The sequence below is a fragment of the Lagopus muta genome, chromosome 1 (assembly GCF_023343835.1).
Source record: "Lagopus muta isolate bLagMut1 chromosome 1, bLagMut1 primary, whole genome shotgun sequence".
NCBI lineage: Eukaryota > Metazoa > Chordata > Aves > Galliformes > Phasianidae > Lagopus > Lagopus muta.
Window position 1 is genome coordinate 142,528,720 of NC_064433.1, and position 27,667 is coordinate 142,556,386.

At 41.8% G+C, this 27,667-nt stretch overlaps 2 protein-coding genes across 7 annotated transcripts in view; one reads left to right on the forward strand and one right to left on the reverse strand.

Annotated features, from left to right (window-relative positions):
- GGACT (gamma-glutamylamine cyclotransferase) overlaps positions 1-26,800 on the forward strand; it is a 31,651-nt gene extending 4,851 nt beyond the window's left edge. For 4 of the 6 annotated variants that reach the window (XM_048933238.1, XM_048933243.1, XM_048933242.1 and 1 more), the window contains one exon: positions 24,035-26,800. In XM_048933238.1, the coding sequence (XP_048789195.1) occupies positions 24,040-24,513 (474 nt within the window). In that variant the 5' untranslated portion in view covers positions 24,035-24,039 and the 3' untranslated portion in view covers positions 24,514-26,800. Of the gene's footprint in view, positions 1-4,990; positions 5,314-7,141; positions 7,224-24,034 lie in introns of those variants that run through there. The other 2 variants (XM_048933239.1, XM_048933241.1) reach the window with 2 other exon arrangements.
- Positions 26,801-26,861: 61 nt separating this feature from the next.
- Positions 26,862-27,667, reverse strand: part of PCCA (propionyl-CoA carboxylase subunit alpha) — a 265,701-nt gene continuing 264,895 nt past the window's right edge. Inside the window, exon 24 of the mRNA XM_048933195.1 lies at positions 26,862-26,974. Coding sequence (XP_048789152.1) covers positions 26,906-26,974 — 69 coding nt within the window. The 3' untranslated portion in view covers positions 26,862-26,905. The remainder of the gene's footprint in view (positions 26,975-27,667) is intronic.

The following is a 27,667-nucleotide window of genomic DNA, read 5'->3' on the forward strand; positions in this document are numbered from 1 at the left end:
AGAGTAGTCCAAGTGAGGCCTTGCCAGGGCAGAGTAGAGGAAGATCACCTCCCTTGACCTGCTGGCCACGCTCTTTTTAATGCACCTCAGGATGCCATTGGCCTTCTTGGCCACAAGGGCACACTGCTGGCTCATGGCCAACCTGTCATCCACCAGGACACCCAGGTCCCTCTTTGCAGAGCTCCTCTCCAGCAGCTCATCCCCCAACCTGTACTGGTGCGTGCAGTTATTTTTCTCTAGGTGTAAGACTGTACACTTATACTTTCCTCTCTTGTATTTCTCCAAATCCCTTGTATCAGCTTGTACCTCTGCTGCAGCCATCTGCGTCACAGGGACTGGTTGTCTACATGTCTAGTGAAATGTGTCACCTGTCAGGTTTTGCCTTCTGTTAGGCAGACCAGTTTGTGTACAGTACTTCAATTACATAACCAGGTTTTATTGTTTCTACCGACGCACAGTTTACACAGTGCCGCTAGAAGGCTGATATTTTCAAGTATATAGGTTGAGTAGTTCAGCCATTCAGTTGCTAAAGAGGTTTTACTTTTTGATTGTATCCTTCATGAAGTCTGCTGGTGATGAAGGCTTATGTTCGTTTTATGAACTATTTAAAAGATTGAAGCTTGTTTTTTAACTGATTTTTTTCCTCATCTGTGGTTTTAGTTGATAACATGCAATAGGTAGAAGCCTGAAGCAACTGCCTCCATTTGGTTTTATTAGTATTTGGGATTTCAGTGTATCTGAAAGTCAAAAACTGGAAGATGGAGTATAGAAGCTAATTATGCAGGAGGGACTGAGTACCATACCATTCTGACAGGTAGTATATTTGCTTAATTATCTACTAATTCATTTAAAGCATGAATTTCATTTGTAGCTGATGGTGAGGGATTCAGCTCATGTCTCTTCACGTCTGCTGGTAAAGTCTAAGTGGCCAGCCAAGGTTCCCAACTTTGAAAAATGTAGCCAGATGCAATGAGTACTGTTCTGTGGTTCATAAGAACTTTTTAATAAAATTATTTCTGAGTTCTTTTAAATGGAAACCAAGGGTTTCTAGTAGACAAAGAAATTTAGTGTTAAAATCAGTATGCGATTGTAATAATCTCTTATCCACAATGAGATATTAATTTATTTGGCTCTTAGATTTCAAGATAGGGTCCGAAAAAAAAAAAAAGAAAAAAAAAAAAGAATTTGATTCTATCCACTCTGATCACTCTGATTTCTGTCGTAGGAGTTTTGTTGTTGCAAGATCTCAGAAATGTGTGGATTTCTCTAGAAATCAAAAGTAACAGGTTATATTATTTCCCATCAGGAGAAATACATCCCACATATGTAGTACAAGGGCTGAAAGCTAGAAAGAAAATAGAAATAAACCAATTTTCTTCAAAACATTGCTGAGAAAAATAATACTGGAAGTGAGACTGTAAGTAGTGAGTGAGAAATAAGAGTCTTGTTTTCTTATGTTGGAAGAGTGGTGACTATAGTTGCTTTGAGTGGCATTTAGATGTGCTGACAAGCAAGAGGTTGACGTTAGCTATGATAAGAGTATAAGGCTGTGGCAGTTCATTATGTAATAACTTCTCTTAGAAGAAATTATGGAATTATGGATTGTTTTAATGTATAAGGAAATGGTAGATAGGCCAAAGTAAATAGAGGGCTCCAGTCCCAGCTGTAATCCTAACTCCTTTTTAATTCTTGAAATTAACTCTTATATAACTCTTTTAAGTCTTTAACTGTTTTCTTTTTAAAACTAATTTAACTAGCTGCATTACCTGCAATTTGCTCTGGGAGCTATAATAAAACATTTTGGATTCTGGCAGCACATAGTATGTGCTTTGAGCTTGATGGGAAGTATTTAAGGCTGTTTTAATTGTTGATTTAGCATCTCTGTTGTGATTCCTAAAGTAGAACTTACAAAATCAATTGGCAGTGCAGGAAAGCAAATTTTCAGGTTCAAGTGGTTTGCAAATCCAAAAGTGTGACCAGAAGATGTTGACCAATAAAATAAGTGGTTCTCTCAACATCTTCACAGCTTGCTGGTGAAGGGATATTTATTTTAAGGGATATTGATTCCTTCATTAGGACCTCAATAATTTTTGCTTTTAAAGCACAGTGTCATTGCTTTCTACTCCGCAATCCATCTCTGTGCTGCTAAGCACTGGCCTTCTCTTTTACCTTTTATATAACTCATACCTCTTTTTTGTGATGACATTCTTTTGGCCTCCAGCTTTTGCTGATATTCCTGTTCCAAAGGTTTTATGGGGTTATACTCTGGCAATATGGTGAATGAGTGTCAGAATCTGCTCCCTTGTTTAGATTTATCCAACTCATCTGCAACGAGAAAGAGGTTTTCTATAGCAAGGCACCGTGATCTTGTCAGTGTTACGGCCTGAAGAAACTGGAAATTCCATGACATGAAACGGTTATGGGAAAGGAAGAGCGATGTAAGAAGCCTGGAGAAAGGGATATACAGTGTAAGCACTCATAGTAATAACCTGAAATGAAAATTACTGTGTTGGTGCTTTTGTTGTTATTTCTTTGTTTGTTTTGTTTTAGTCACTGTGATCAGATTTGTTTTGCTAATAGGATTTGAGAATATGTGAGAGGGAAAATTGAAGGCAATTTTAACCAATAGCAGTTGGGTAGGGCAGAACTTCAGGTAAGATGGGGACCATGAAAAGCATGAACAAGATGGGGAGCATGAAACAACAAGGTGAAACAACAACAACAAAAAAACTTGCCATGGTTTTTGGCTGATAGGTGGATAGTCTTGAATTTCAAGGTAGTAGTACTTATTGTGGGGAAAGAAACAGCAACCTGGATCTGCAGGTGTTAGTTTACAGCTGGCTGAACACGAGCTAGCTGTGTGCACAAGTGGCCAAGAAGGCCAATAGCATCCTGGCTTGTATCAGCAATCCTGTAGCCAGCAGGAACAGGGAGGTGGTCATCCCTCTGTACTCAGCACTAACAAGGCTGCACCTCAAGTTCAGTTTTGGGCCCCTCACTAGAAGAAAGACATTGAGCGTGTCCAGAGAAGGATCTGGAGCACAAGTCTTATGGGGAGCAGCTGAGGGAGCTGGGATTGTTTAGTCTGGAGAAGAGGAGGCTCAGGGGAGACCTTATCTCTCACAACTTGAAGGTAGAGAGAGTTGAGATTGACCTCTTCTCCCAGGTGATTAGTGGTAGGACACGAGGGAATGGCTTTAAGTTGTATCACAGGAGGTTCACACTGGGTATTAGGAAAAATTTCTTCTCAGAAAGTGTTCAGATTTTGGAAAAGAGGTGGTGGAGTCACTGTCCCTGGAGGTTTTCAAGAGAAGAGTAGGTGTGGCACTGTGGGATGTGGGTAGTGGGCATGGTGGAGATGGGTTGATGGTACGACTGGATGATCTTAGTGGTCTTTTTGAAACTTAGTGATTCTATGAACCCTACAAAGAGTTGGAAAAGGGAAGTGTGAGAAGAGAGTTCCACCTAGAGACTACAAGGTGGGAAGTAGAACATTGCAGTGAGCTTGGCATTCAGATACATTCAGGAGTATCAACTGCTGTTGATTTTCTTCAAGGTAATATTTACAACTAAATTTAGACTTCTTGTAGAATGAGTAAGTGAGAATCCAATCTCAGCGTTGCATAATATTTCCACTAACAGGGGATGCAGTGTGGCAACATACAGCACGTAGGTGGAGTGTGGCAACATGTACTTTGAAGCAGTGCTTTAAAACTGCATTACCTTACACGACCCTGTTGTCTACAGGACTGTTTCGTGTTGTGTTACATGTGATATGTGGTGGTACTATTATGTTTGGATGTGGAAACAGCAGAATAACTTAATTAAGAATTGATAGGATTGAATAGAGCTTAGCCTGCACTGTATGAGAGATTACACAAATAAGGGAAATGTTTTGACATAATTTATGGAGCAGAACCCCAGGCTTAATTTTGGCTTAGCTGAAAATTATAAAGGGAATAAATCCCAGCAGGGTGTTTATCATAACATGCACATGTTTCCCACATCGGACCACTAACCTGCTCCAAGGTTGCACTGCTTACTGTAATGTAATCCCAATACTCCAGCAGCAATGAGAACTTTCCGCATGTGAATCCAGCCACTGGCCAGATCTTTCTGAAACTCATTTCAGATATGAAAAATAACATAAAGTTAGATGCTTATAAACTTTGTCTGGTTGGGAGTGTCTTTGGGGAAGGTGACATAAAGGGCTCAAAAACAAAAGAATCTTTCTGACTTCTGTGGACTGCAGATCTTCTTTAGTCATTGCCTCTAACAGGAGTGAAATTCAGGAGAGGCTGAGCATAAAAGAAAGGCAACTTTTAAATTGATCATACAGATTAAATTATATTCTAAGTTGGCATTTTCATCTGATTAAACTCTCCTTAGGCAATGGGCTGTATTTTGTGCTTGTAGTTCCTGATATAATGAATTTCTTAGTCATGTGATTATTTATATCTAGGTGAACCTTTAAGAGACCTGCTTAAAGAATCAAACATCAATCATCTTGGGGAAGACAAACAGGTGCAATAAAAAGAGAGAAAAAAGGTTTTTTGGTGTCCTTCCATTTTCCTAGTATGAGGCTTCATAATGAGATACCCTGTCTGGCTGTTTTTTCCTCTCATTTTTATTCCTATTTATATTTACCTTTACTTATCTTCCTGAAATATCAAGAAATTTAGGTCAAAATATATCCAAATCCATCTGCTCATTTAGTCTGTTCTTTTACTGCTACTAGATTAGATTTTTTAATTAACTATGCTTAATGGCAATTTGCTATGTTAACGGGTGGCACCAAGCATCTTTAACTTTGTACGCGATTCATTTTTGCAGTGAGGTCATTTTTCTAATTCCTACATATTAAAAAAATGATTTGATCTCTGTTCTTTGTCCAGTTGTAGACTATGTGTCTTACATGTGACTTCCATTTCAGTGATGCTGTATGTGAAAACCCAATTAGGATCTGTAATTCAGTTTGGAATTTTGTTAATTATTATCACAGAAGCACAGAAAATATTTTAGTTACACATTCACATAAGAGCTTCGCTTTCCATCCTTGTGAAGTGTGTCAAGATTTAGAGCATAAAGTTTGTGGCCTTTCAATTCTATGTTCTTCAGATGTATTTAATTTCATTTTAATGTTGTGAGTGCATGTGTGGTCGGCCTTCAGAGTTGTTGGAACCAAACTGTAAACAGAGTTGAGCGGAGTGGTGCAGCAGCCACGTGACCTGATAGGTATGGTTCTGGGGGAGAGGAGCAGGTAATACTTATTCCCTTTAGGACAATTTGCCTTTCATGACTCTGCCAGATCAGGTAATGTGGTCTTTCTTTTGGCTAATATTTGAGGTTGTGTATGGGATGGGGGATTGTTTCTCTGACATTCCTCCCCATCCCCCACCCCCCTTCAGATCTCTACAGTAGCCTACTGAAGCCCAACTGAATTTTATCATCTGACTTTTTACTTCAGGTAGTTGAGGTGCTTTAGGAGTGTTTTTAGGAAAAAAATGTTGGTAAACGTTGTCAGTGACAATGGAACAGGCAGGCTGCTAAGAGGGAAGATCATTCAACTTCCCAATAATTTTGAGATCCGTAAAAAAATAACTGCATGCACAAAATTACTGTGCTTCAGCAGCTCTTGTTGGATCTGACCTTATTATTTCTGTGCTGTGAGCAGAGCTGCTGCTGCTGAAACTTGTGTAGCATATCATCTGAGCTACCACAGTCTAATCAATGACTTGATTTTCTTTCTAAGAGATGTGTGTCAGCTTACCTTTTTTATTATTATTTCCCCAGAGACTTGTGGCATGACTCTGGATCACATCTGTGCCCATCTGTGACAATTTACCTGTGAATCTCTAATAACTTAACTCCAATCACATATGCAGGAAACAGTACATAGAAAAAATGTGCGTGCAAAATTTTCCTGTGTGTCTAGAGCACTCATGGTGTGTCTTGTCTACGGTTACCCCATTGACAGCTTGGAGGAAACCTGTGTGAGGCTATAGATTTCCAGTTAATTACTCCAATTAATCTGTATCAGTGATTTATCTTACCAGCTTGCTATCAATAGAGCAAATACAACATATGCCTGTAAGCAAAATATGGTTTATATTTTTAAAATCTCTAATAGCAATTATTTTAGATCTTCTTATGGCTAAGTTATGTCATGTCTATGATCTGAAAACAGTAGTATCTAACAAGTAAAATAGACAAAATTAAGACTTGTCTTTTTAGGTTCAGGTTTGTAGCTGCTTTTATGTTCTGTATGGGAAGTAGGGTGACAGTCTTGCAGACTCTTAAGTGCAAAAGTCTCTGCTGCTTTCTACTTGAGGAGCCAAAGCTTCCAATGGGGAATGGTAATAGTGAATTGCCAGGCTATTCTTGAGGCTGTGGTGGTGGAGTCCTGGGTCACTCTTTTACTTTGCCTTCTTTCAGTGCTTCTATCAGCCAAAGATGTACTGCTGGCCTGGCACTGCTCTGCCTTTCAACTGGGCATACCTTATGTCTGTCAGATGTGCACATGTTCCAACCAACACCAGCTTCAGGACTAAGAACAGTCTTTCTAGAAAAGTTTGATTCATGCCCCCTCTCCTTGGAGGACTCTAACCCATGTCTCCTACAAACATCTGATCTTGTTGCAGCTTGTCCTTTTGAAGCTGCAAAAGCAGGACTTGATTGGTCCAAGCATATTAGATGTAGAAATTTGGGATTACATCTCTGAGTATAGTTGGCAGGTACTGTGTGGAATAGGAATGGGCAGGAATCCAACATTTTGTTCACTCTTTTCAGGCTTATTGCTATTTGGAAGAAAAAAATCCGAAATCAAGTAATTGCACAGTGACTAAACAGGCCTATAAACCTACTTATAAACAGATTCAGAGCAGGATCTAGAATCCTCTTCTCGTGGTGTTGGTAGAAGGGATCCAATGACTGGACTGCAGAATCAACTGCTTGCAGTCTTAATAAATCCTGCACTGCTTTGTATGCAGAGCATATGAATTAACCTGCTGTTTGTTTCTCCGTTTTTGAAGAAGAGCTAAGAGACTACCTAATCCAATTTCTTGGCAAAACACAAACCTAGAAGTAGTACTGTTATTTCTAATAGAGATTTGACTAACCCGCTGCTTGGTATTGCTTACAGTGGAGAATTCCCAGCCCTCTGAGATGTTCTAGGCTCTTCTGAGGCACTGTGCTTACCAGTGGATAAAGCAGTCTTTCCTAAGGTCTGTATTTGGAATTTAAGATCATTGGGTCTTCTGTAAAAGTAGATGTGGTTTGAAGCTTCCTGCTGCTTCTTTGTTTAATTAGTGTGTTTTTGTATAATTACAGGCATGACCTATTTTCTCTAAAATAAATGATCACAGTAGAGTCTTACCTCCCCATGTTTTCTTGGCCTGTAATTACTCTCCCTTCTGTCCAATTGATCACATTCTGGAAGTGTGGTGCTCAAAGCTGCACGTAGTATTCTATTTGTGACCAGATCAGAGTTGGAGATTATATTCATGTGTCTTACTAATGATACACTTGTTTGTACATAAACATTGGGATATTTTTTCCAAGAGTACCACGTTGTTGACTCATGCTGAGTTCATGATTATTATAACTGCCAAATCTATTTCTACAGAGCTTCTGTTAAGCTTATCTTTCCCCAGATTTTGTTTATGCAGTTGAATATTCCTGACTAATCTTGGAACTCAGCGCTGACCTCAGTTGAATTGCTGCTGCAGAGCAGCAACTCTGCAGAGACTTGCAGGGCAAAAACTTAGTTTTGTGTGCAGCCTTTTGCATTGTGGTCTTACCTGCATCTTTCAGATGAGTCAGTATTTTCATTGCCAGCATTTCTCTGCTGGGTGAACGAATGTACCAAATTTTATGCATATTTCTAGCCATTTTTTTAATCTAAGTACCAACAGTTTGTGTTAAATCATGTTTGTTTGTTTGTTTGTTTTTTCTGGCTTGCTTATGAGAATATCTTGAATAACAGTATCAAAAAAAAAACTTCCTTTAGGTAAAGATCATTGGTTTTTTAGCACCCAAGCATCCTACCACCTGATGAGGGAGGAAACTAGTTCTGTGCCCACTCTGCATATTTCTTTTTATTACTGGACAGTGTACATCCCTTTTTTTCTTCCATAAGAATTGATGTTTTTAATAAATTTTTTTTGTAAGAACTTCTTTATTGTGAGAGTGACAGAGCAGTTGTACCAGGCTGCCCAGGGAGTTTGTGGAATCTCCTCTGGAAATATTCAAGACCTGCCTAGACAGTTCTCTGTGCCATCTACTGTAGGAAACTTGCTTAGCAGGGAGGTTGGAGTAGATGACCTACACGGGTCCTTTCCAAACCCTCCGATTCTGTTGTTCTCGAATTACTGATGGAAAAAGTGAGTGGATCCATACAAATGCTGTCTTGGCAGCCTTTTCCCAATCATCCAGGCAGTTCGCTCTGCTCAGCCTCTCCCACTGGGTGCAGGTCAGAGAGGAGATGTCTAGAACTGCTCAGAAGAGTAGCCAGACAAACCTTTCTGATCTATGTATTGCTTCAGCAGCTGTACTTCTGTTCTTGTCAAGTTGAAGTACATGCTTCTTAAGATGACCACAGAATGTTTGCAAGTTTGGGAGAAAAGGGTTCTTGAAGACCTGTGTTTTAGTTGTTGATTTTCATTATTGTTATTATTTTGCTCTTCCCAAAAGAGATGAGGGGCCAGGGAGTTCTAAAACAGTTGACACTGGTTTGTGCTACAGGCAGCTTTGTCTTTTTTCTTTTTTTCTCTCCCCTTTTAGGTGATGTGATTTTGTGGAATCAAAAAGCTGGCCAGCACAAATAATTTGAGAGGTAGTAAACGCCTGGCTGGAGCATAGGGGTCTCCACCAAACATTGTTCACCTGGAAATTATTCTGCTGACCATGTTAGCCTTTCTGTTCTAGCTTTAAAATCCACGGTGGCTGTACTAAAACCCCTGTATCTCACTGAAAAAACAAAGAAAGGCAATACAGCTTTTGGAAAGTTTTCTTTAGGAAACTCATAATTAGTGGAAGTGTACGTTTTAATTTTTTTTACCAAGTGAATTAAAAAACTCTTGACCACATCTTCTTCTGTATTATTTCAGTTTTCTGATAAATTATTTTCTTCTGAAATAGAATCAAGATCTTCTGACAGCAATACAGTATTTTCAGTTTTCCATGTATAAGATGCTTATGACTCTTCTGAAATTCAGGATTCCTTCAGTAATGTATTTGAAAAGCTGTAATTTAAGAAACTTAGCACAACTTAGATAATATGTCAGTTGATCTAAATGTCTGCCAAAATCCAGTTTGGATTTTGAAATAAGCATCAAAAGCTGAAAAAGCTTTCATTCCCTTATGCCCATTATCTTAAAGTAAAAAAATATATGCTTTCACATTAAAGTAGTGAAGTACAATGTTACTCGTTGTGACTGTCTTGGCATTTACCATTAATTTGACTGTTTTCTTGTTAGAGTGGAAGGAAGGAAGGACCAAAGTATATTTAATCTCTGATATTTGATTTTTTTTATTTAATGTCTTAGAGATCCAGGTAGCTACAAACAAAAACACTCCCCTCACTGTCCGTTCTTAATGAAACCATCATAATGATTATTAATGCAGCTGTCCTAAACTAGACAGAAAAGTAATGGTTTGCTAGTACAAAAATGAAATTGCATTCAGCTGAATTGTGACGTAGAAATTGTTAGCAGTTAATGCTTTTCTGCAAATTAAGCTTGCTCAAAATTTGGAGACACAGAATGATTTTTTTGCTTTGCTTCAGGTTGTCTTTAACCTTGAGTAAAGGATGAAGGTTTTTAGACAACTTTGTTTCATTTTTAAAATAGCCTGCTATGATCAGTTAACAAACAATGTGTCACTTAACCACTAAATCCCTCTATGTCCATCATTTCCCATAGTTTTCTATGGTTCCACTTTATTTGATACTACTGCCCTAAAATCATAGCACACACAACTGCAGAGCATCTTACATACAAATATACAGCGTTATTCTGCTGACACCAGGTGTTGAAAGTAAAAAATGTAATGCATTATGTATTCAGAAGCACGCTTTTGTTAGCTGGGAGTTATCTGGAAGTAAATGGTAAGTGAGTGAAAGTTTGACATTTCACAGTACTTCAAGTGATCTGTTTTTAAAATAGATGTTCACATGTTGAAAATCAGAAGTGATCTATTCATTAGCCGTTTTTTAAGCCATATCAAACAAGACAACATTAAATTCTTGTATGGTTTCTCTCCTTCCTATGCCTTTATTAGTACAGCTAGTATAACTTGATGATTAGATTTTTTTTTTTTTTTTAATTAGCATCAATACGTGATTATTTGCTTAACACAGAAGTAAAATTGATTGAGATTTCCAAATGTTCCTACATGCTTGCTGCCAACTCAAGGACAAATCGTGTTCAGGGTAGTAACATGTTTGTGTACTTAGGTATTGGAAGCTGCTATAAATTGCTGTACTGAATGATGTTCGGGCAGGGGAATAGAATTAATTCATTCAGTTTGTTCAAGAACTGATGTCTTCAAGAACTGTAAATACAACACTTTACCATCAAGTTGATATGAACAACTCTTTAATAATATTAAGTTCTTTACAGAGAGAGTGGTGAGGTGCTGGAACAGGCTGCCCAGAGAGGTTGTAGATGCCCCGTCCCTGGAGGTGTTCAAGGCCAGGTTGGATGGGGCCCTGGGCAGCCTGGTCTAGTATTAAATGGGGAGGTTGGTGGCCCTGCATGTGGCAGGGGGTTGGAGATTCATCATCCTTGTGGTCCCTTCCAACCCTGGCCATTCTGTGATTCTGTAATATTTTGTATAGAATCACAGAATGGCCTGAGTTGAAAAGGACAATGATCATCGAGTTTCAAGCCCCCTGCTACAGGCAGGGTCTCCAGCCAACAGGCCAGGCTGCCCAGAGCCACATCCAGCCTGGCCTTGAATGCCTCCAGGGATGATGCATCCACAGCCTCCTTGGGCAACCTGTTCCAGTGCATCCCAAACTCATTTAAGATCAGCCATGAAAACAGAGTGCTTACCTTTCTCCAGATAACCACAACCTTGCATAACACAGGGATGGAAGATCTACCTTAAGATTCCCAGTCATTCCTCCCACTCATTATATTTCAACTGTATTTTCAACACTTCAGAGATAGTGTTTATGTTTAAAATTATCTGTTAATTATATCCTAAGTACAAATATATGGTTATTGGTTAATCTGTAAAATCAGCTTTCCATTGTGAAATGTATTAGATGTGACAGTGTAGGAGTGTTCACCCAGAACCACCTCTTGAAACTCCCAGCCCACAGTTGCTTAGTCTGCTACTTAGACCTTCTAGGTCAAGATCTTGTGGTGCAAGCAGTCAGTTTTTAAAACATGATGCTGACTTCACAGAATCACAGAATTGTAGGGGTTGGAAGGGAGCTCCAGAGATCATCGAATCCAACCCCCCTGCCAAAGCAGGTTCCCTACACCAGGTCGCACAGTTAGGTGTCCAGGTGGGTTCTGAATATCTCCAGAGAAGGAGAATCAACAACCTCCCTGGGCAGCCTGTTCCAGTGCTGCATCACCCTCACTGCAAAGAAGTTCTTGCGCACATTTGTGAGACTTCTTGATAGTATTTAGCAGAGTTGTCACAGTCTAAAAATCAATAATAAATGGTGGCTGTAAATTTACTTTAAGTTAGGGGGAAAGTTGCTAACCAGAAGAAACAGTTGTTTTTTCTTATTTGTGCTTTAGAGTAGGAGTGTGTTGACACCCATTCCCTGTTAGCTTATCATGGTAAGTATTTGTCTGTTTACTTGAGAATTATCTAAGCTTTTTTACTTAAAAAAAGAATCCTAAGTGTTACCTGCAAGTCCCAAAACAGCATCATGCTTATCTTTGCCATTTTTGTGTGTCATGTGATTGTATATAAAAAGACTGAGCAAACTCAGTGGTGGCACAGGAGATGGATGAGTTATCCCCTAAGTTAGCATGACCACCTCCACAGCCTTATTTTCATCCTTGCTGATGTCATTTAGAGTTCAAGACTCAGTTGCAATTCAACAATTTCTCGTTAAACATTGGCAACGTTGAGTTAACGTGTGTCCAGGTACCCAGGAAAACCAACTCTATCTTGGGGTGCATCAAGCATGGCCTTGCTATAGCTGGTTGAGGAAAGTAAATGTCCTGCTCTACTCAGCTCTGGTGTGGCCTCACCCCAAGTACTTTGTGCAGTTTGGGGTCCAGCAATACAAAATGACATAAAACTAGAGAAGACTGAGGGGAGGCCTCATTGCAAAGACCTCACTGCAACTTACAGTTTCCTCACAAGGGGGAGCGGAGGAGCAGTGCTGATATCTTCTCTTTGGTGACAGGAGGGAATGGCACGAAGCTGCATAAGCGGAGGGTCGGGCTGGAAATCCTGGGAAGGCTCTTCACCAGAGGGTGTCACGCAATGGAGCTGGTTCCCCAGGGCAGTGGTCATGGCACCAAGCTTGCTGGAGTTCAAGAAGTGTGAGGACAGCATTCTCAGACATGCAGTCTGATTTTTCAGTTGTTCTTTGTGGAGCAAAGAGTTGGACTGAATGATCCACATGGGTCTCTTCCAGCTCAGGTTTTTTTATGATTCCATGGACAGCTTTCATTTGCTTTTTCCTTTATGGAGTGGCTACTGCAGCGTTTGATCTGGATGTAACATGCCTTTGGCCCTATGGCCCTGACTTTGTATTGTCCTGTTGTACACCAATTCATTTCAGCCCTTGGACTGCCCAGTCTCATGAAGTGGGTCAGAAAACCTGTTCCTTGGACCGGAACAGGGAATGAGTAAACAAGCAATATCTTTCACGGCTCAGATAATCTAAGAAAAGTTGTTACACTTTTTGCCTTACTGAGATGAGTGTCTGATGGAAAGGAGTGGATGAATGGCAGATGTTAAGACCTCGGGAAAAGCACTTAAGAAATTTGTTCAATTTTGTTTTCCTTTTATGAACAAAGAAAATTATCAGAGCCAAGTTTATATGTGTTGAAAGTATACGCTATCAGTGATCACCTTCAGTTGGGATCTGCTCCAGTGAAAAACTGGCTACATCTTAAGACCTTTGCCCGTGGCATTCAGTACTTGTTCCAGCCTTGTCTGCTTCCTTCCCCAGTATGAAATTGAATCACATAGAACACAAGGTTGGAAGGGACCTACAAGAGCATCTAGTCCAACCATCCTCCCATTACCCTTGCTACCACAAGCACTAAACCACATCTCGCAGCTCCTCATCCAGGCGCCTCTTGAACACTGCCAGGGACGGCGACTCCACCACCTCCCTGGGCAGCCATTGCAGTGCCTGACCACCCTCTGAGAGAAAAAGTTCTTCCTTATGTCCAACCTAAACCTCCTCTGGTACAACTTGTGACCATTTCCCCGGGTCCTGTTTGTTGCCTGGGAGAAGAGGCCAAACCCCTCCTCACTACAACCTCCCTTCAGGAAGTTGTAGAGTGCAGTGAGGTCTCCCCTGAGCCTCCTCTTCTCCAGACTGAACAATCCCAGCTCCCTCAGCCACTCCTCATAAGACTTGTGCTCCAGACCCCTCACCAGTTTTGTTGCCCTTTTCTGGACACACTCCAGGACCACGATGTCTTTCTTGTAGTGAGGGGCTCAAAACTGCACATAGTACTCAAGGTGCAGCCTCACCAGTGCTGAGTACAGGGGGATGATTGTTTACCTCCCTTACCTGAGGTTTGATGAGGAGATTTAGTGAGACACTTTCTTAGATATTTGAATACCTGAAGGTATGAGTTTTTCTAATATACACTTAACTAACTTTGGATACTTACGTCTCTAGAATGTTCTTAACCTCCCTGTCCCCGGAAAAGAAATGCTTTTTCAGCTACTTCGTTCTACCATGGTGCAGGAATATATTGTGAATGAAAAACACCTGGTTGGTATAAGTACAGTCCTTCACAAAATTATCCATTGCTGGAAAATATGAAACACTTCTGATGTCTAGAATCTTCAAGTCATCAAATGCATACATCTGCAACCACGGGAAAAGAAATAATAGGTGCTTGCTATAAGATAAAATTCACAAGTGTACAAAGAGTATATGCATGAGGAGTAACAGTCTGTATTTGAAAGCCTAAGCTGTTTCAACTCTTTTTATTTTTAACTCTGATAAATAAATAATAGAATGATCAAGGAAGCAAATCAGTCACCAGTCTGTGCACTTGTGCCTTTCGCTGATGTTTCTGCATGTAGATGAGGTCACTTGGGTGTAGTTTTCTAAGATTTTACCAACACCTTTTATGGTGTTTCCTTTAAATAGTTGTTCTAGCTGTGTCTTAAAGCTGTTTCTTGGTGGCTTGCGTAGGCATCTGCTGTAGCTGACGATGATGATTTCTTGTGCTGTTGCAACTATTAACCTCCAACATCTTATTTCAATTGCACAGCTCATAGGCTGTCTAAAATGTCTGTAGCATGAACCACTCCTCCTCAGGATGTGTCATGCATTGATTTCACAGGCACACAACTGCTTGATTTGGCAGGGCCACTGATAAATAAAATAGCATTGATTGCCAAGAAATTTGAACAGTAACTTCTCCCTGTGCTGACTGTATGTGCTTTAAAGTAGGCTACTTTAATCTTCCCATAACTAATTCACTATTCGTATATAGTCCTCTCAGTGACTTGCTCCAGTCCTGTTTTTGCTTCATACTAAATTAAATATTTTACTCTAAGCTGGTCGTGTTGTCCTTGTCTAAGGAAGAAACAGACTTTTTTTTAAAGACATTTATCTAGCTTTTTCAACATTCAAAACCACACTACATATTATTCTCCTCATTTATTGCTAGTGCTTGATCCTGTTTTTCCTTCCTTCATCAAGTTAGGATCAGAAATTCTTTCTTGAAGATCACTGTGTCAGATTTCCATCAGATATGAAACCACTCCTTACCTGAAAGGAAAGATTTCATTCAACGTATCCTGACAGGGCACAAATGGATTTCTTGTCTTCTTGCTTATCTTTCTTTCCACCAGGCAGGAGGATATGTGAGCTTCTGGTCAGTATGTCTTCTGGAGCTGAACACAATTGCTCCAGTGCCTTGCTGAGTGCCATTTCATAGGTTTTTCAGATGGTCCCAGAATATGTATTTGTTTCTTCAATGTGGAAGATATAGCACCAGGAAATGTATTTACTTCCAGATAAGAATGCTTTGCCATTTGATGCTAAAAGCAGGTCTTTCTTGGACAACAAAAATCAAGATCGGGAAAGTTGAAATAACTCATTAGTTTTCTTTTCATGGTGATATGACTTTTTTTTTATAGTAAACTTGGTACTCATTTCTAAGCAGAAGTGATATGCCTCAGTGGGACTGAAGTAATTACATACATCTGCTGTTGGTTCTCTGTAGTTTTGATGAGAGTATCTGTTTTGTTTTGCCTTTTATTATACTAGAAAATGGTGGGGAAAGATTTAGTGGTGAGATATGGATTAGGTTTTTATTTTTGACATGTATAGCTGTGAGCTGAAATTCACTACAAGAAAAAGGAGTCTTTTTATTATATAAAACTACCTGATATGCATCAAAGCAAGACTTGCATAGTTATTTAATTAATTAGGCAAATAAAATAATGGCTGTTAGTGAATTGTGCTTTGTTTCTCTTCCTGTATTTCATGTGTTAAATATTACTCTTTCTTACAAGTGACAGTGTGAAAGGATGATACAAGGCTCCTTCATCATCGGTTTCTTAGCTTTAAAAAAAAATTGACCTGAATAAGTTTAAATGAAGTGAGAGGAAAATATCACAGAAAGAGGATATGTTGAATTTTTTTTTTTAATTTAATTTTATTTTATCTTTTCCAGTGTTTGTTTAGTGGCCATCTCCACATCAGTGGTCTGACTTGCTTCAGACCTATCATAGCAAACAATAATATCACAAATTCATTATTTCTGAATACCCCACTTTTCCTTTTGTGCTCATTACTGACCTCACCTGCCCCTTCCCAATATCAAGAAGGGCCTTTTCTCCCAGTGCTAGTTAGTGGCATGTGTACACTCATACTCATATTAATACTTCTAATCTGTATTTTTTTAATGAGAATATTTATGCCATTTTATTCAGCCACCCTTTTGTACATCCCTGATTCACAGCAAACATGCTTGGCCATTACCCTGTGCTGTCTGTAGCCTTCCTGGTTGAGTACTTAAAATAGTGGCTGCATTTAAATCTTTTGGTTCCTCCATTACAGCTGGTTTTAATCTTTCTTGTTTTTTTGTGGGCTTCTAACATTTTCCAAGAAAAGCATGGTTCTTCTGCATGGAAATGTTATGTATATACATGAGTGCTATAAATGTATGTGAATTATTTTGGCCCTTAGAAGTCACCTACCCAAGGAATCATAGGCTGGAAGAAAAAAAAAAGTCTGTCGGGATTTTCTAATCCTTAATTTCTGCCAAGTTTATCAAAGGTTTGTGTTTCAGTGACTCGTCTACGGCGATGCAGGCAGGTGGTTTCCGGGAAAAAGGAAACAATAATTCAGTATTATGTGACCCTGCAGGCAGTACAGAATTGCTCTCCCTGCTCGTTGCACCAGGAGCTCGCTGCTGTCTCGCCTGCCAACTGCATGACAAGGCCTGAGATGACACCACCTGGATGCTTGTGTCACCTGGGGCTCACAGGCTCCAGGGGCTCTGAGCATCACCCACACTGAGCTAACTGAAAGGTGTGTGAGGCCAGGGAGGCTGCTGTGCTGATGGCCGTTTAAAAGCTTCCTCCAGGCTGAGCCACATCCCTGAGGGATGAGGGAAGGGAGCCTCCGCAGAGCAGGTAGTGCTGCGCTGGGACCAGCCGGGCATCTCTCTGCTCCATACAAAGTGTTACTGTGCCGTGTTTTCCACATCCCGTTCCAGCACTGCTTTGTGGAAAGGCACCTTGCAATCTAGCACAAACCTGATCTTTTCTCCCTTCCATTTTTCCCTCACTAGCTTTTCAGCATAGAAAAATGTGTTCCCATGCTTAGGTACTCAGAGTGTTTGCTGCGTTTCACAGGCTGAGATGCTCTTCCCGATCGAAAACAACTGACTGAACGTTCTGAGTATTGGCATGTAAATCAGTGTGCTGACCTTGCTGGGGTCTGGGAAAACCCGTCCCAGCTTCAGACTGCATTTGAGCCTCAGGATGTCAGCAGTTTGAATCACTGTGCTATGCCCTGCATGCCAATTGCAGAAACCACTTCAAATTCACAGTGGTGTTTGAAACTACCAGGAGCAAGGCTAGCACAACAGGGCTGCAGCATCTACCTTGTTCTTCTGTGACAGGGATCTGGCATTTGAAGTTGTTGTTTTTTTTTTTTCTTTCCTCTGTCACTTTTTGTGCAGATAAAACAATTTAAGCCTGTGTAGTACTGGGGTGCTTCAACACTGATGAGCAGCTAAATATCACCATGCAGCTCTCTCAGTCTCTCTCTCAAGAGAACAAGAGGAGGAATGCAGGATGGGAAAAAGGCTCGGGGTTGGTACAAGAACAGAGAGACCACTCTCCTATTATCATCATGGACAAAACAGGCTCAGCAAAAGGGGGGTTAATTTATTGCCTGTTACTAACAGACTAGAACAGTGAGAAACTGAAAGCAAACTGCAAACACCTCCCTACCATCCACCCACCTCTACTTCCTACCCCTAAATGATACAGAGGAAGGGCTCTGTTTGCAGAGGCCACCTCTGCAGCCTCCCTGCTACCAAAGCCCTGCTGTGTAAACCCAATACAGCTAGAGATGCAGACAAAAGATACAGAATCACAGAATGGTCTGGGCTGGAAGGGTCCTTAAAAAACATTCAATCCCATCCTCCCTCTGGACCAAGTTTCCCAGGGCCCCATCCAACCTGCCTTCGAACTCTTCCAAAGATGGGACATCCACAGCTTCTCTGGGCATCCTGCACCCATGCCTCACAGTCTCACAGTGAAGAATCTCTTCCTGATTTCTAATGTAAATATGCCCTCTTTCACTTTAAAACCATTACACCTTGTCCTATTGCTACAGGATGTAGTAAAAAGTCTCTCCCCAAAAGATATTTTTGTGTATGTGATTTAAATGACATGTACTTGACATAAAGTTGAGAAGGGTTTTGAGAAGTTATCTAGTTTGTTACCTTACTCTTAGGCAAGATTAACTGTAGTATCCAGGAGAGCTTTCTGTTTTCAGGATTTCTGTTTTCAGGACTGCTGGTTTTGAAGGCTTCAGCACTCTTGGATTGTCTGAAAATGTTTCTCATAACAGTTGCCACTAAAGTGTAGGATGCTGAGGTATTGCAGCGCTCTTCCACCACATCAGTCTATTGCTCAACAGCAATCAGAAAGATATTAGTGCAAAATGTGTATAAGCAAAGCAGGAAAAGTGAGTTATATTACTGTATAAATCGATAGTTTATCCATCCTTGAAGATGTCAATTCCAGTTTCTCTGTCTCAGAAATAGATAAGGACTCTTCAGCCTAGAAGAGGGGAAGGGCTGACAAAGTGGTGGCACAGAAGAGTGTACAGAGAGCACTTGGAGGAGGAGCCATCAGATGAAGCTAGCGGGTGGCAAGGAAAAATCCCAAAGCAATTTGTGTTCTTAGGCTCTTTCTGAGGTATCTGAAATTGATCTGACATGTGGAATACCAGCTCATTTTTGTTGTGACTTACTGTGGTCGTTCTTAGGCCCTGTCTGTTTTTATGATTAGAAAGCTGTTTCTAAGTTAATTTTTCCATACAGAAATTTTGTGTATATAGAGAACCACTTGTCTCTTCTGTAAAACCTTCACTTGTATACATTGCTGGTGTGTAGGAGCCCTGTTAGCTCCTGTTCAAGGTGAACAACTTGTTCAGTCTATGCCTCAAAATAAGAGCCCTTGGTTCATTTTCTCAGTGATCTTTCTTGAGCTCATTTTGACTACCTTTGTAGTCCACGAATGTCTGAACTGTGGTGTCAAAAACTTGATATAATAATCTTTTGGCTTATATGATATCACCCTATGGCAAAACAGTCAATAGTACTCATAAAGTATTGTGGGGGCAGCTACTTCTTACCAACACAATTTGTTCACATCCGTTGTCTTCTTCCTACTTTTGTCCTCTTCGTGTGCTCTCAATCCCCTCTTGTCTCTGCACTGTCTAGAAGTTTAGCATGTTAATTAGTCTAAAAATGCATCCAGCATGTTTCTGCATCATGCCCCAGCATCTTTTTGTGTATACCCGCTGCTAATATCTACTTTGGTAATTAAGCTCTTCCTGGTAGTAAGAAAAGAAAAAAAAATATTATAACAAAAATGTTAGCTGTGTAGATCTCTGTGATTGATAGAGTTGAAGGTGATTGTGAAGAGTTTCAAGCAGATATAAACAAACATGGGCTCTGATGCCAAGTCAGTGCCAGGAACATGAGCAGCAGTGTGATTGCTGCTTGTTCTGACCCCAGACATCCTTGGGACGCTCACACTTCAGTGCAGCCCGTTTGTGGTTTGGAGATATAAGCTATCCAAGGGTGAGATGAAAAGTATCTGTGAAGCAGGTTAAGTGCCGTTTCAGGTGGTGCCTGGTAGTGTCCAATATGGCCCTGGTCACTGAATACTGTTGTTTGTTTTCACAAACCAGCACCTCACAGTTTCTGAGCGAACAACTGCTGCGAGGAGACCATAACCTCTGGATTTCAAAGGAGCCATCGTTTCGCTGGTGCCTCTGTGGTTAATGTAAGAAAGGTGTCTTGCCATAAACTTTTCCGAGGTATTCAGCAAGGTTGGAAAGGGGTCGGCCAGGGCAGGAAGCCCTTGTCTGTGCTATAAAGAAAATAGCGAGTAACAAAATGAAAGCATCAAAGGCCCAACAGGATGCGGTCCCATGAGCCCTCTCTGGCATGTTAGTCCTGCTTGAAAGTTAGCATTGAGTGAAGAGTGACCTTAAAACTCGCTTCATTCAAACAGACTGGGCTCAAGTTTAAAGTTCAAGGCATTTTGTTTTTTCACCTGTTTCCTACAGTTTTAAGAAACTTCTGAAGAATTAATGTGTAACTATATCTGGTCACTGAGCCAGCGCTAAGACTTTTTCTCAAGGGAAAATAGTGTTACTGTATAGAGGGAGAGAAATGGATACTTTCTGAGCTGCAAGGGAGAGCTTCAGCAAAATAAAACCCAAACCCACTGCTACGGCAGTCACAAAGGGCTGCAGAGCAAGAGTGATGCACACACTGCTTCTTTTATTTATCCAGAAAAGCTGCTAGGATGCAATAGTTGTTGGAACCATTGCAAAAAGGATGCTTATGGCCAGAGCTGTTGGGAGGTGAGGCCGTGCCCCCAGTTCAGGACCCAGCAGCTCAGCCAGGACCCTGCAGCCCCATAGCCGAGCTCACCACCACATCCTCATCCTGCCCTCCTGACCCCGAGGCAGCCCCCTGTCCTCTGATCTTTGCATCCCACATAGCAAAGGGAGCAGTAACGCAGCCCACAAGCAGTCCGCTTTTTGTAGTTAAAAGAAAGAGTTGGGAGAGATGACATACAGATTTCATTCGCATTTCCTCGCGCCGTTAAATTTTAATGATTCTAGCATGAATATTTCATGAAAAAAACCTTATGAATGGGTTTGCTTTGTCCTGGCACCTACTACCTAGTATAGAATCTGATTCCTATTATTATTATTTTTTTTTCTCTGAGGTAGATCAGCAGAGGTCTGAAGTGTCAGATTAGGTGAGGAAGGCCACTTTCCCATGGCACCGCCAGCTGCCCAGCGACACACTGCTGCTGGCTGAACCGCTGTGCACTGACCCTAAAATATAGTCCTGCTCTTTGCTCTCTTTGCCACAAGGTGGCTGAGGACAGTCTGAAAGCACAGATCTGAGTGCTGGGAGTTGCTCTGGGTGTGAAGCAGGCTGTCCAAAATGCAACACCCAGCAACACATATGCAAAGGCAGCATGTTGAGCTTACCCCAGGCGATGGCAGGACCATCTGTGGTCATGGAGGGCAAGGGGAAATTTGGTCACCACCCTTCTTCTGGTAGCTGTGGAGTCTGGGGCTTGGAATCACCACTCTGTGTAACCTGGGACTGAAATTTCCAATTCCTCAGTCTCCACTTAACATGCCCAGTGAATTCTTTTACTTACATGCCGGAACATAGAATCATAGAATCATTTGAGTTGGAAGCGACCCTGAAAGGTCATCTGGTTTAACTCCCCTGCAGTGAGCAGGGACACTTACAGATCGGGGTGCTCAGACCCATCCAGCCTGACTTTGAAACACCCAACCCTGGGTTAGCGAGTTCTGTCGTTGTGGTTGAGTTTGTTGGGATGAGCAGTAGCATGCTGGGTGTACTGCTGTCAGTCTGAAGGGAGCGCTTCTAAACTGCCTGAGGCTGCTCAGCCAGAAATATGCACGTCGTTGTCATCAGTTTTGTGAGTTTTAACACTTTTCCCTTAAAACTTTTCGGAAGCTTATCTTCAGATGTACAGTAAGGAGAGATCTTAGCTTAGTGGAAATGAAGCATATCTTTTTCCAACAGATGCACCACTCAGTATTGAGCTTTTCATGTATGTTTCAGGTTTCCCTTTTTATTTTTTAACTTATTAACTCTGACAAGTAACCTCTTGGTTGTGAACAATTTAATTCACAATTCATTTTTCTGATTCAAAGTGAACACGAGTGCCCTAATCCCCTAATGGGAATTAATTGCATGTTTCAGTGCTTAACTCTGATCCTTTCCCAATCCCCACTGGGGCAAGTTTCTTCCTGAAAGATCTCTGTTTGTTATTCAAAACACAGTCTGAAAGGTAATGATTTGTCTTATAAAAGGGAGTCAGATGATCCGAATATTAACGTCCTTTTTATTGTGAGGGAATGAGCTGCATCTGAAAAAACTCATTTATGTCATGAAGGATAGATTACACTGGAGTATATCTGATAAAACACAGAGACAAATCAGTGTGGTCTTTTTCCTTACGTGAAAGCTGTTTGCCAGTAAATAAAGGCACGCACCATTTTTGCTGGAAAACCATTCTGTTACAGAGAGAAACTCTTTTCTTCACAAAGGGAGAAGCTGCTTTGCTACTGGTTAAAAGGCCTGGTGATTGTAAATGACGCCCGTCTTGGCTGGGAATGTACCCTTTGGATAACCCAGCTGACCTAGCTACTAAATTAAGAAAGCTGAAAAAAAAATACATTAATTTTCTGCTTCCAGTCAGTTTTTAAAGATTTTTCAAACTCTGAACGTTGTTTAACAGCAAACGGAGCTTCGTGTTCTCCTCTGGTGGTTGGTGCATGGCAGGCAGCTGCCTCGCTGCTGTGTTGGGTGGAACAGAGACAAAATCAGGGCAAAATCAGGAAAACCATCACTTGCCTGCAGGAAGAATTGGGGATGAACAGGGTAGAGTGTGAAAAACAAAGGAAAAGCTGGGAAGGTATGGGTGTTTCCTGTCTTTCAGTAAGGCCAATCTTTTATCACATTTAAACCAATTTGTAGAGTGTTGTGCTTCTAGATAAAGCAAATGTTGAATAACATTGTTCAGGGGCTGCTTAGAAGATGTGGCTAGAATGCGTGCAAAACAGTGACTGCAGGCAGAGGTGGTTCAGTTCTTGGGCATGTCTGAAAAAGACTTCAGGATGGATCTTCCACTGAAATAACAGGGTCCTGCCTCCCAGTCCATCCCCAAGGTAAACAAATGGAAATAGCATTGGCTTTGCTCACCCAGACAAGAGGGGTGAAGGTGTTCCTGACGACACTGTCACCTGGCGTGCCCTCATCAAGTCAGCAAAGGAGGCCTGTCAGCTGGGAGTCACTGAAAGCACCAAAGAGAAATGTTGTTTTTCCCTTTCCCTGAACAGGCAAGACAAACACGTCCTTGTGCTCGCAACGGCAGCTTCCGAGCAGCCCTGGCTCAGCTGGACGTGGCCTCCCCAGCTCTGCCGGCGTTCAGCAGGCAGAGCCAGCCAGCAGGACCTGGTGCTGGGGCTGCGGGAAGCCTTCAGCATATCCCCAAAGTGGCCCTACAGCAGGTTGAACTTAACCCAAGCCTGTGCCAGGCCACGTCATTCTGCAGCACAGCACTTGTTTTTCCAGGGCTGATGTTCCAGCCTTTTCATTCCCCTTCAGGACAGGCAGCTCCGTGGCCGGGCTGAGTGATGTCCCAGTTTGCACAGTGTTAGTTTGCTGCAGCTACAAGCATTGTGCTTCTTACTGTTCTTTCCTGTTTGTTTGGGGTTTTTTTGAGAGTGTAACCAAGTTGGTATTACTAACATAAAAAATGCTCACCAGAAAATGGATGCAAATGCAGCACAACATGACAGCAAGTTTGAATGCATTAATTTGCTTTGGGATGATTAATGCCACTGTGCTTTATTTTACCATGAAACAAGATACTAGAACTGAAACCAGGCACCTCTGTCTCTGAATATAATGTTGTTTCTCATATCCTGAATATTGCCATGGTGAAGAGGAGGCACATGCTGTGCTGGGCTGCACAGACCTGGGGACGAGGAAAAGTCCATCACTACAGCCTTTAAAACCAGCCCCTCTGCCAAAGAGGGGCAGAATTGTCCTTTGGCTTCATCTCTGCAGTCTTAACACTACCTGGACTTGGCTGGGGCTACTTAAACCATAAATGAGTAGAGCAGTATAGTAAGGTGCTTGAGTAGCTGAACTGAACCGTGCCTTTTTGTTGTTATTGGGGTTTTTTGGTTGGCTGGTTGGTTGGTTTCTTCCATGAAGGATGTGCTAATTGGAACTTGTTCCTATCACTGGGTTGCTTTTGGTGTGTTACTGAGCACGGCATCATGCTCTGTGCAGCCCGGCTCCAATTTAATCATGAGAGAGGCAGAAAAACCTCGAGGAAGGCTTGAAGCTCAGCACTGTATTGGCTGCTGGTGTGGCTTCCTTAGAGCCATAGAATACCCTGAGTTGGAAGGGACCCGTAAGGATCATTGACTCTAACTCCTGGCTCTGCACAGCAGCACCCAGCAATCAGACCTTCTCCTTAGAGAAGGCCAGTCACACGTGTAACATCCACCTCTGTCCCTCTGCTGCTTTTGCAGGTACGATGGCTCGTGTCTTTGTGTATGGCACGCTTAAAAAGGGCCAGCCCAACTACAAGCACATGATCAACACCGCCAAGGGGATCGCAAAGTACCAAGGGAGGGGTCGCACAGTGGAGAAATACCCTCTGGTGATTGCAGGGAAATACAACATCCCCTATATGCTCAACATCCCGGGCACGGGACACCACATCGCAGGGGAGATTTACACTGTGGATGACCAGATGCTGCGCTTCCTCGACGAATTTGAAGGCTGCCCAGACATGTACCAGCGCACAACGATGAGAATTGAGGTGGTGGAGTGGGAGGGGAAGAGCGGCACAGCTGAGGTGCGAGCAGCCAGCAGCGGAGTGATGGAGTGCTTCGTGTACAACACCAGCACCTACCAGCCTGAGTGGGTCCAGCTGCCCTACCATGACAATTACGATTCCTCTGGAACCCACGGCCTCTCCTACGTGCTACGAGAGAACAGAGATTGAGCCAGCACAGCCCTGCGAAGACAGTTCTAAGCAGGTGTTGTGTGGCAGCCCTACCAGCAACCCCATATTGCCTTTCTCTTAAATCCCCAGATCTGTAACATTCCAGACCTGGGCACGCTGGCTCTAGTGCTGCAGTGCTGTAGGCCTAGAGACTGGCACAGCCTTGTACCATCACTAACCCACCCTAACTGGTTTCTCATGATGGCCGAAATAACTGTGTTTGTGCACAGCAGTGAGGGGGTTTATGTTCTTTCCTGCCCCCCGACCCCTTCACCTCAGTGCACGGCCAAGGTGAGTGGAAGGCAGATGAACACACTAATTCTTTCTTACCTGAGCTGATAAATTTATCACATGTGTTCCATAAGCTGGGTGGAGTAATGACGTTATTGTACTAATAGCTAAAACTGATTTTAAAAAATCATATCTGCAAGCAACGTAAAATGCACGGCTAATATTGTCCTGTAATGGTAGGCTACTGAATGTAAACCAAGCAGCAGGCAAATGTCTGTGGGGGAAAAATGACCACACAGGTAGTCTGCGCTTTGGGAAAAATACAACAGTGCTGTAGAAATAAAGGGAAGAGATTTTTAAAGATGACTGTTCTTACTTCATAATGTTTTTTCTGAACTGGAGGTGATTCTTTTTAAAATACATTTAGTTTTATGAGATACTGTAAAGAAATATTAAAGAATTATTAAAGAGAATTCCATTTAAAATCGTATATGTTTCATTTAGCATCCTAAGTAAGCGCTCTAGGTACCGTTCTCAGTTCACTGAGTGACTGGGATCTGGATGCTGAGGGCCAGAAAAGCAAACCTGACTTCAGCTGCCCACTGCACCACACCAGCTGCAGCTATGGTGAGCACTATTAAGGCGACGCTGAGCCAAGCACTTTCATGGAGAACTTGCAGTTGTATGCAAACTGAATTTTCTACAGGGGGGAAAGATCCTTAATCATGTTATTAAAAAAATAAAAAAGGACCTATATGTGATTACTGCAACATTTAAAGACTACTGTCCTCATGACCCAACCAACTGCGCTGGCTACAGTACAATCTGGGGATATTGTGGTTGTGTTGTTGCACTGCTGTGCCTTTTATTTCCTTCAACTGCAGCGTTTGGTACACTGACATTGTATAATTTAGAAAGCTGCTGCAGGGACAAGGCTGCGAGTGGGGAATGTGTGTCGTGCAGTGAGCCAGAGTACAATGAAGTGTACCAAGGGGACTGTTCAGAACTGTATTGTACTTCTGCTTCACTGGCAGGAGCTCTGGGATGGCCAGAGATCAGCACAGGGAGCCAGGGTAAGGAACCAGCCTGAACTTCATTAGTAATGGGCATTGCTGCCATTCAAGTAGAAAAACAGACTGAGAGGTTGTGCTTCTGCAGCAGGCACACTGAACTCTGAAATGCTTTTCAAGCAGAATATTCATTTTGTAAATCTTTTCATCGTGCTTCAGTTTAGGGCAACGTGCAGAGCCTGAGCAGTGCCCCTTCTGGATGAGGAAAGATGGCACCAAGGACATTCCTAGGGAAGCCTGCAGGGTCTCTGCCTCAGTTTCTCCAAAGCTCTGATTTTATGAACACTCCTAATCCCTCACTTTAGAAGGAGCCCCTGCACAACAAGAGGTCAGACACGTTGATCTCCAGGCCTGGAGGAGCTCAGAGGACAGCGTGCTTGGCCTGAAGGTGGCTAAGGGCACTTGAGGCCCATGCCTGGAAGGCCTTGTATCCAGTGACCAACAGAAAGAAGATAAAGGGGAGGGCGTTTGAGTATGGAGTCTGAGTAAAAGAGAAAATTCCCTTAGAGCTGCAAGTGAAAATACAAGGGAAATTCTGCAGTAGCAAAATAAAGCATCTAACCCATAATTTAAAGCTAGTCTGGATAAAGGCTTCACAATATTATAGTAAGTCTGACCAGAATTTAAGCAGTAATTGTTCAGCACTTACACAGAGTGTAGGAAACTGCTGAGTCCATTCAGTGGTTAATTTGTCGCTCCTATCAACCATTCTGTACAATTTGGCTGGGGCCTCAAACCAGTGAGATTACCATGGAGAAGATTAATCAGCTTCAGGCTTTTGTTATGTTTTCTTTTTAAAAAACAAGCTTTTCCTGTTTTAAAGCAGAAATGGTATTTTATTGATTCTACTTGATCCTGAAAAATCAAAGAATTACAAAGGTTATGTACAAGTATTTCTGGAAGTAAAAATCTGAGATCTGTTGCCAAGGTTTAACATCTGTGTTTGCTGTCTTAACCACTGATACAATAAATATGGCTCTATAAGATCTTCTGCGTAGGAAGGTCCATCGTCTGTCTTGAATAGCTCTAATTTTACTTCATGGATGGAAATAACCAAGGTTGAGCTAATTCAACAGTGGGAAGGCAACCTTTCATTCCAGTTCCACCAGCAGATCTCCTTCTCCAACTGTATCACCGGCTTTGCAGTGCACAGCTTTCACCTACAGCACAGAAACAGAAACAATTTCAGTGTGTAGATGGGCACTGTCATTAAGTTCACACTAAAATCTTTCAGAAGAGAGTTTGAATATTCAGCATTCGTGCCTGGACATTACAATATAATATTCTGGTATTTCATGGATTACAGACTGGAAGTACTAGTGAGTTTTGGGGCTGAAGCCATGAAGCTGGGTTTCCCTTAATCCCTGCACTGCTGAGAGAAATTGATTCAAATCCGAGTTGGAATCCTTTAATGTAACTGAACTTGGCAAAGGGTTACAGTTGTCAAATAAATGCAACTACTTCTGTAGATGAGTTCTTTTACTGAATGAACATAGTATAGGATGTCCTATATAGACTCTCATCTTCTCTAAAAAATGCTGAAACACGTTAGCTTGTGGAGCTTCAGAAGATATTTGAGGCTCTGCATTAGAATTTGCTTGCAGTGTTAATCCAGATGTACCTGAGTTGTTGGATGAAGTCTCGTTCAGCACCTGGTTCGGTCACCTGAAGATAACTGAGGCTCTTACAGGGAACCCACAGCACACCCAAAATCAGACTGATGGGGCTGCACGACTGCCTACATCTGAGTGTGACAGCCTACAGCCCTGTGAGCTGTAGGTGCACCTCTGGGTCTGTGCACAGACTCATTCACAGTATTGTCCAAGAAATGAAGCTGAATACTGTTGGCAGGC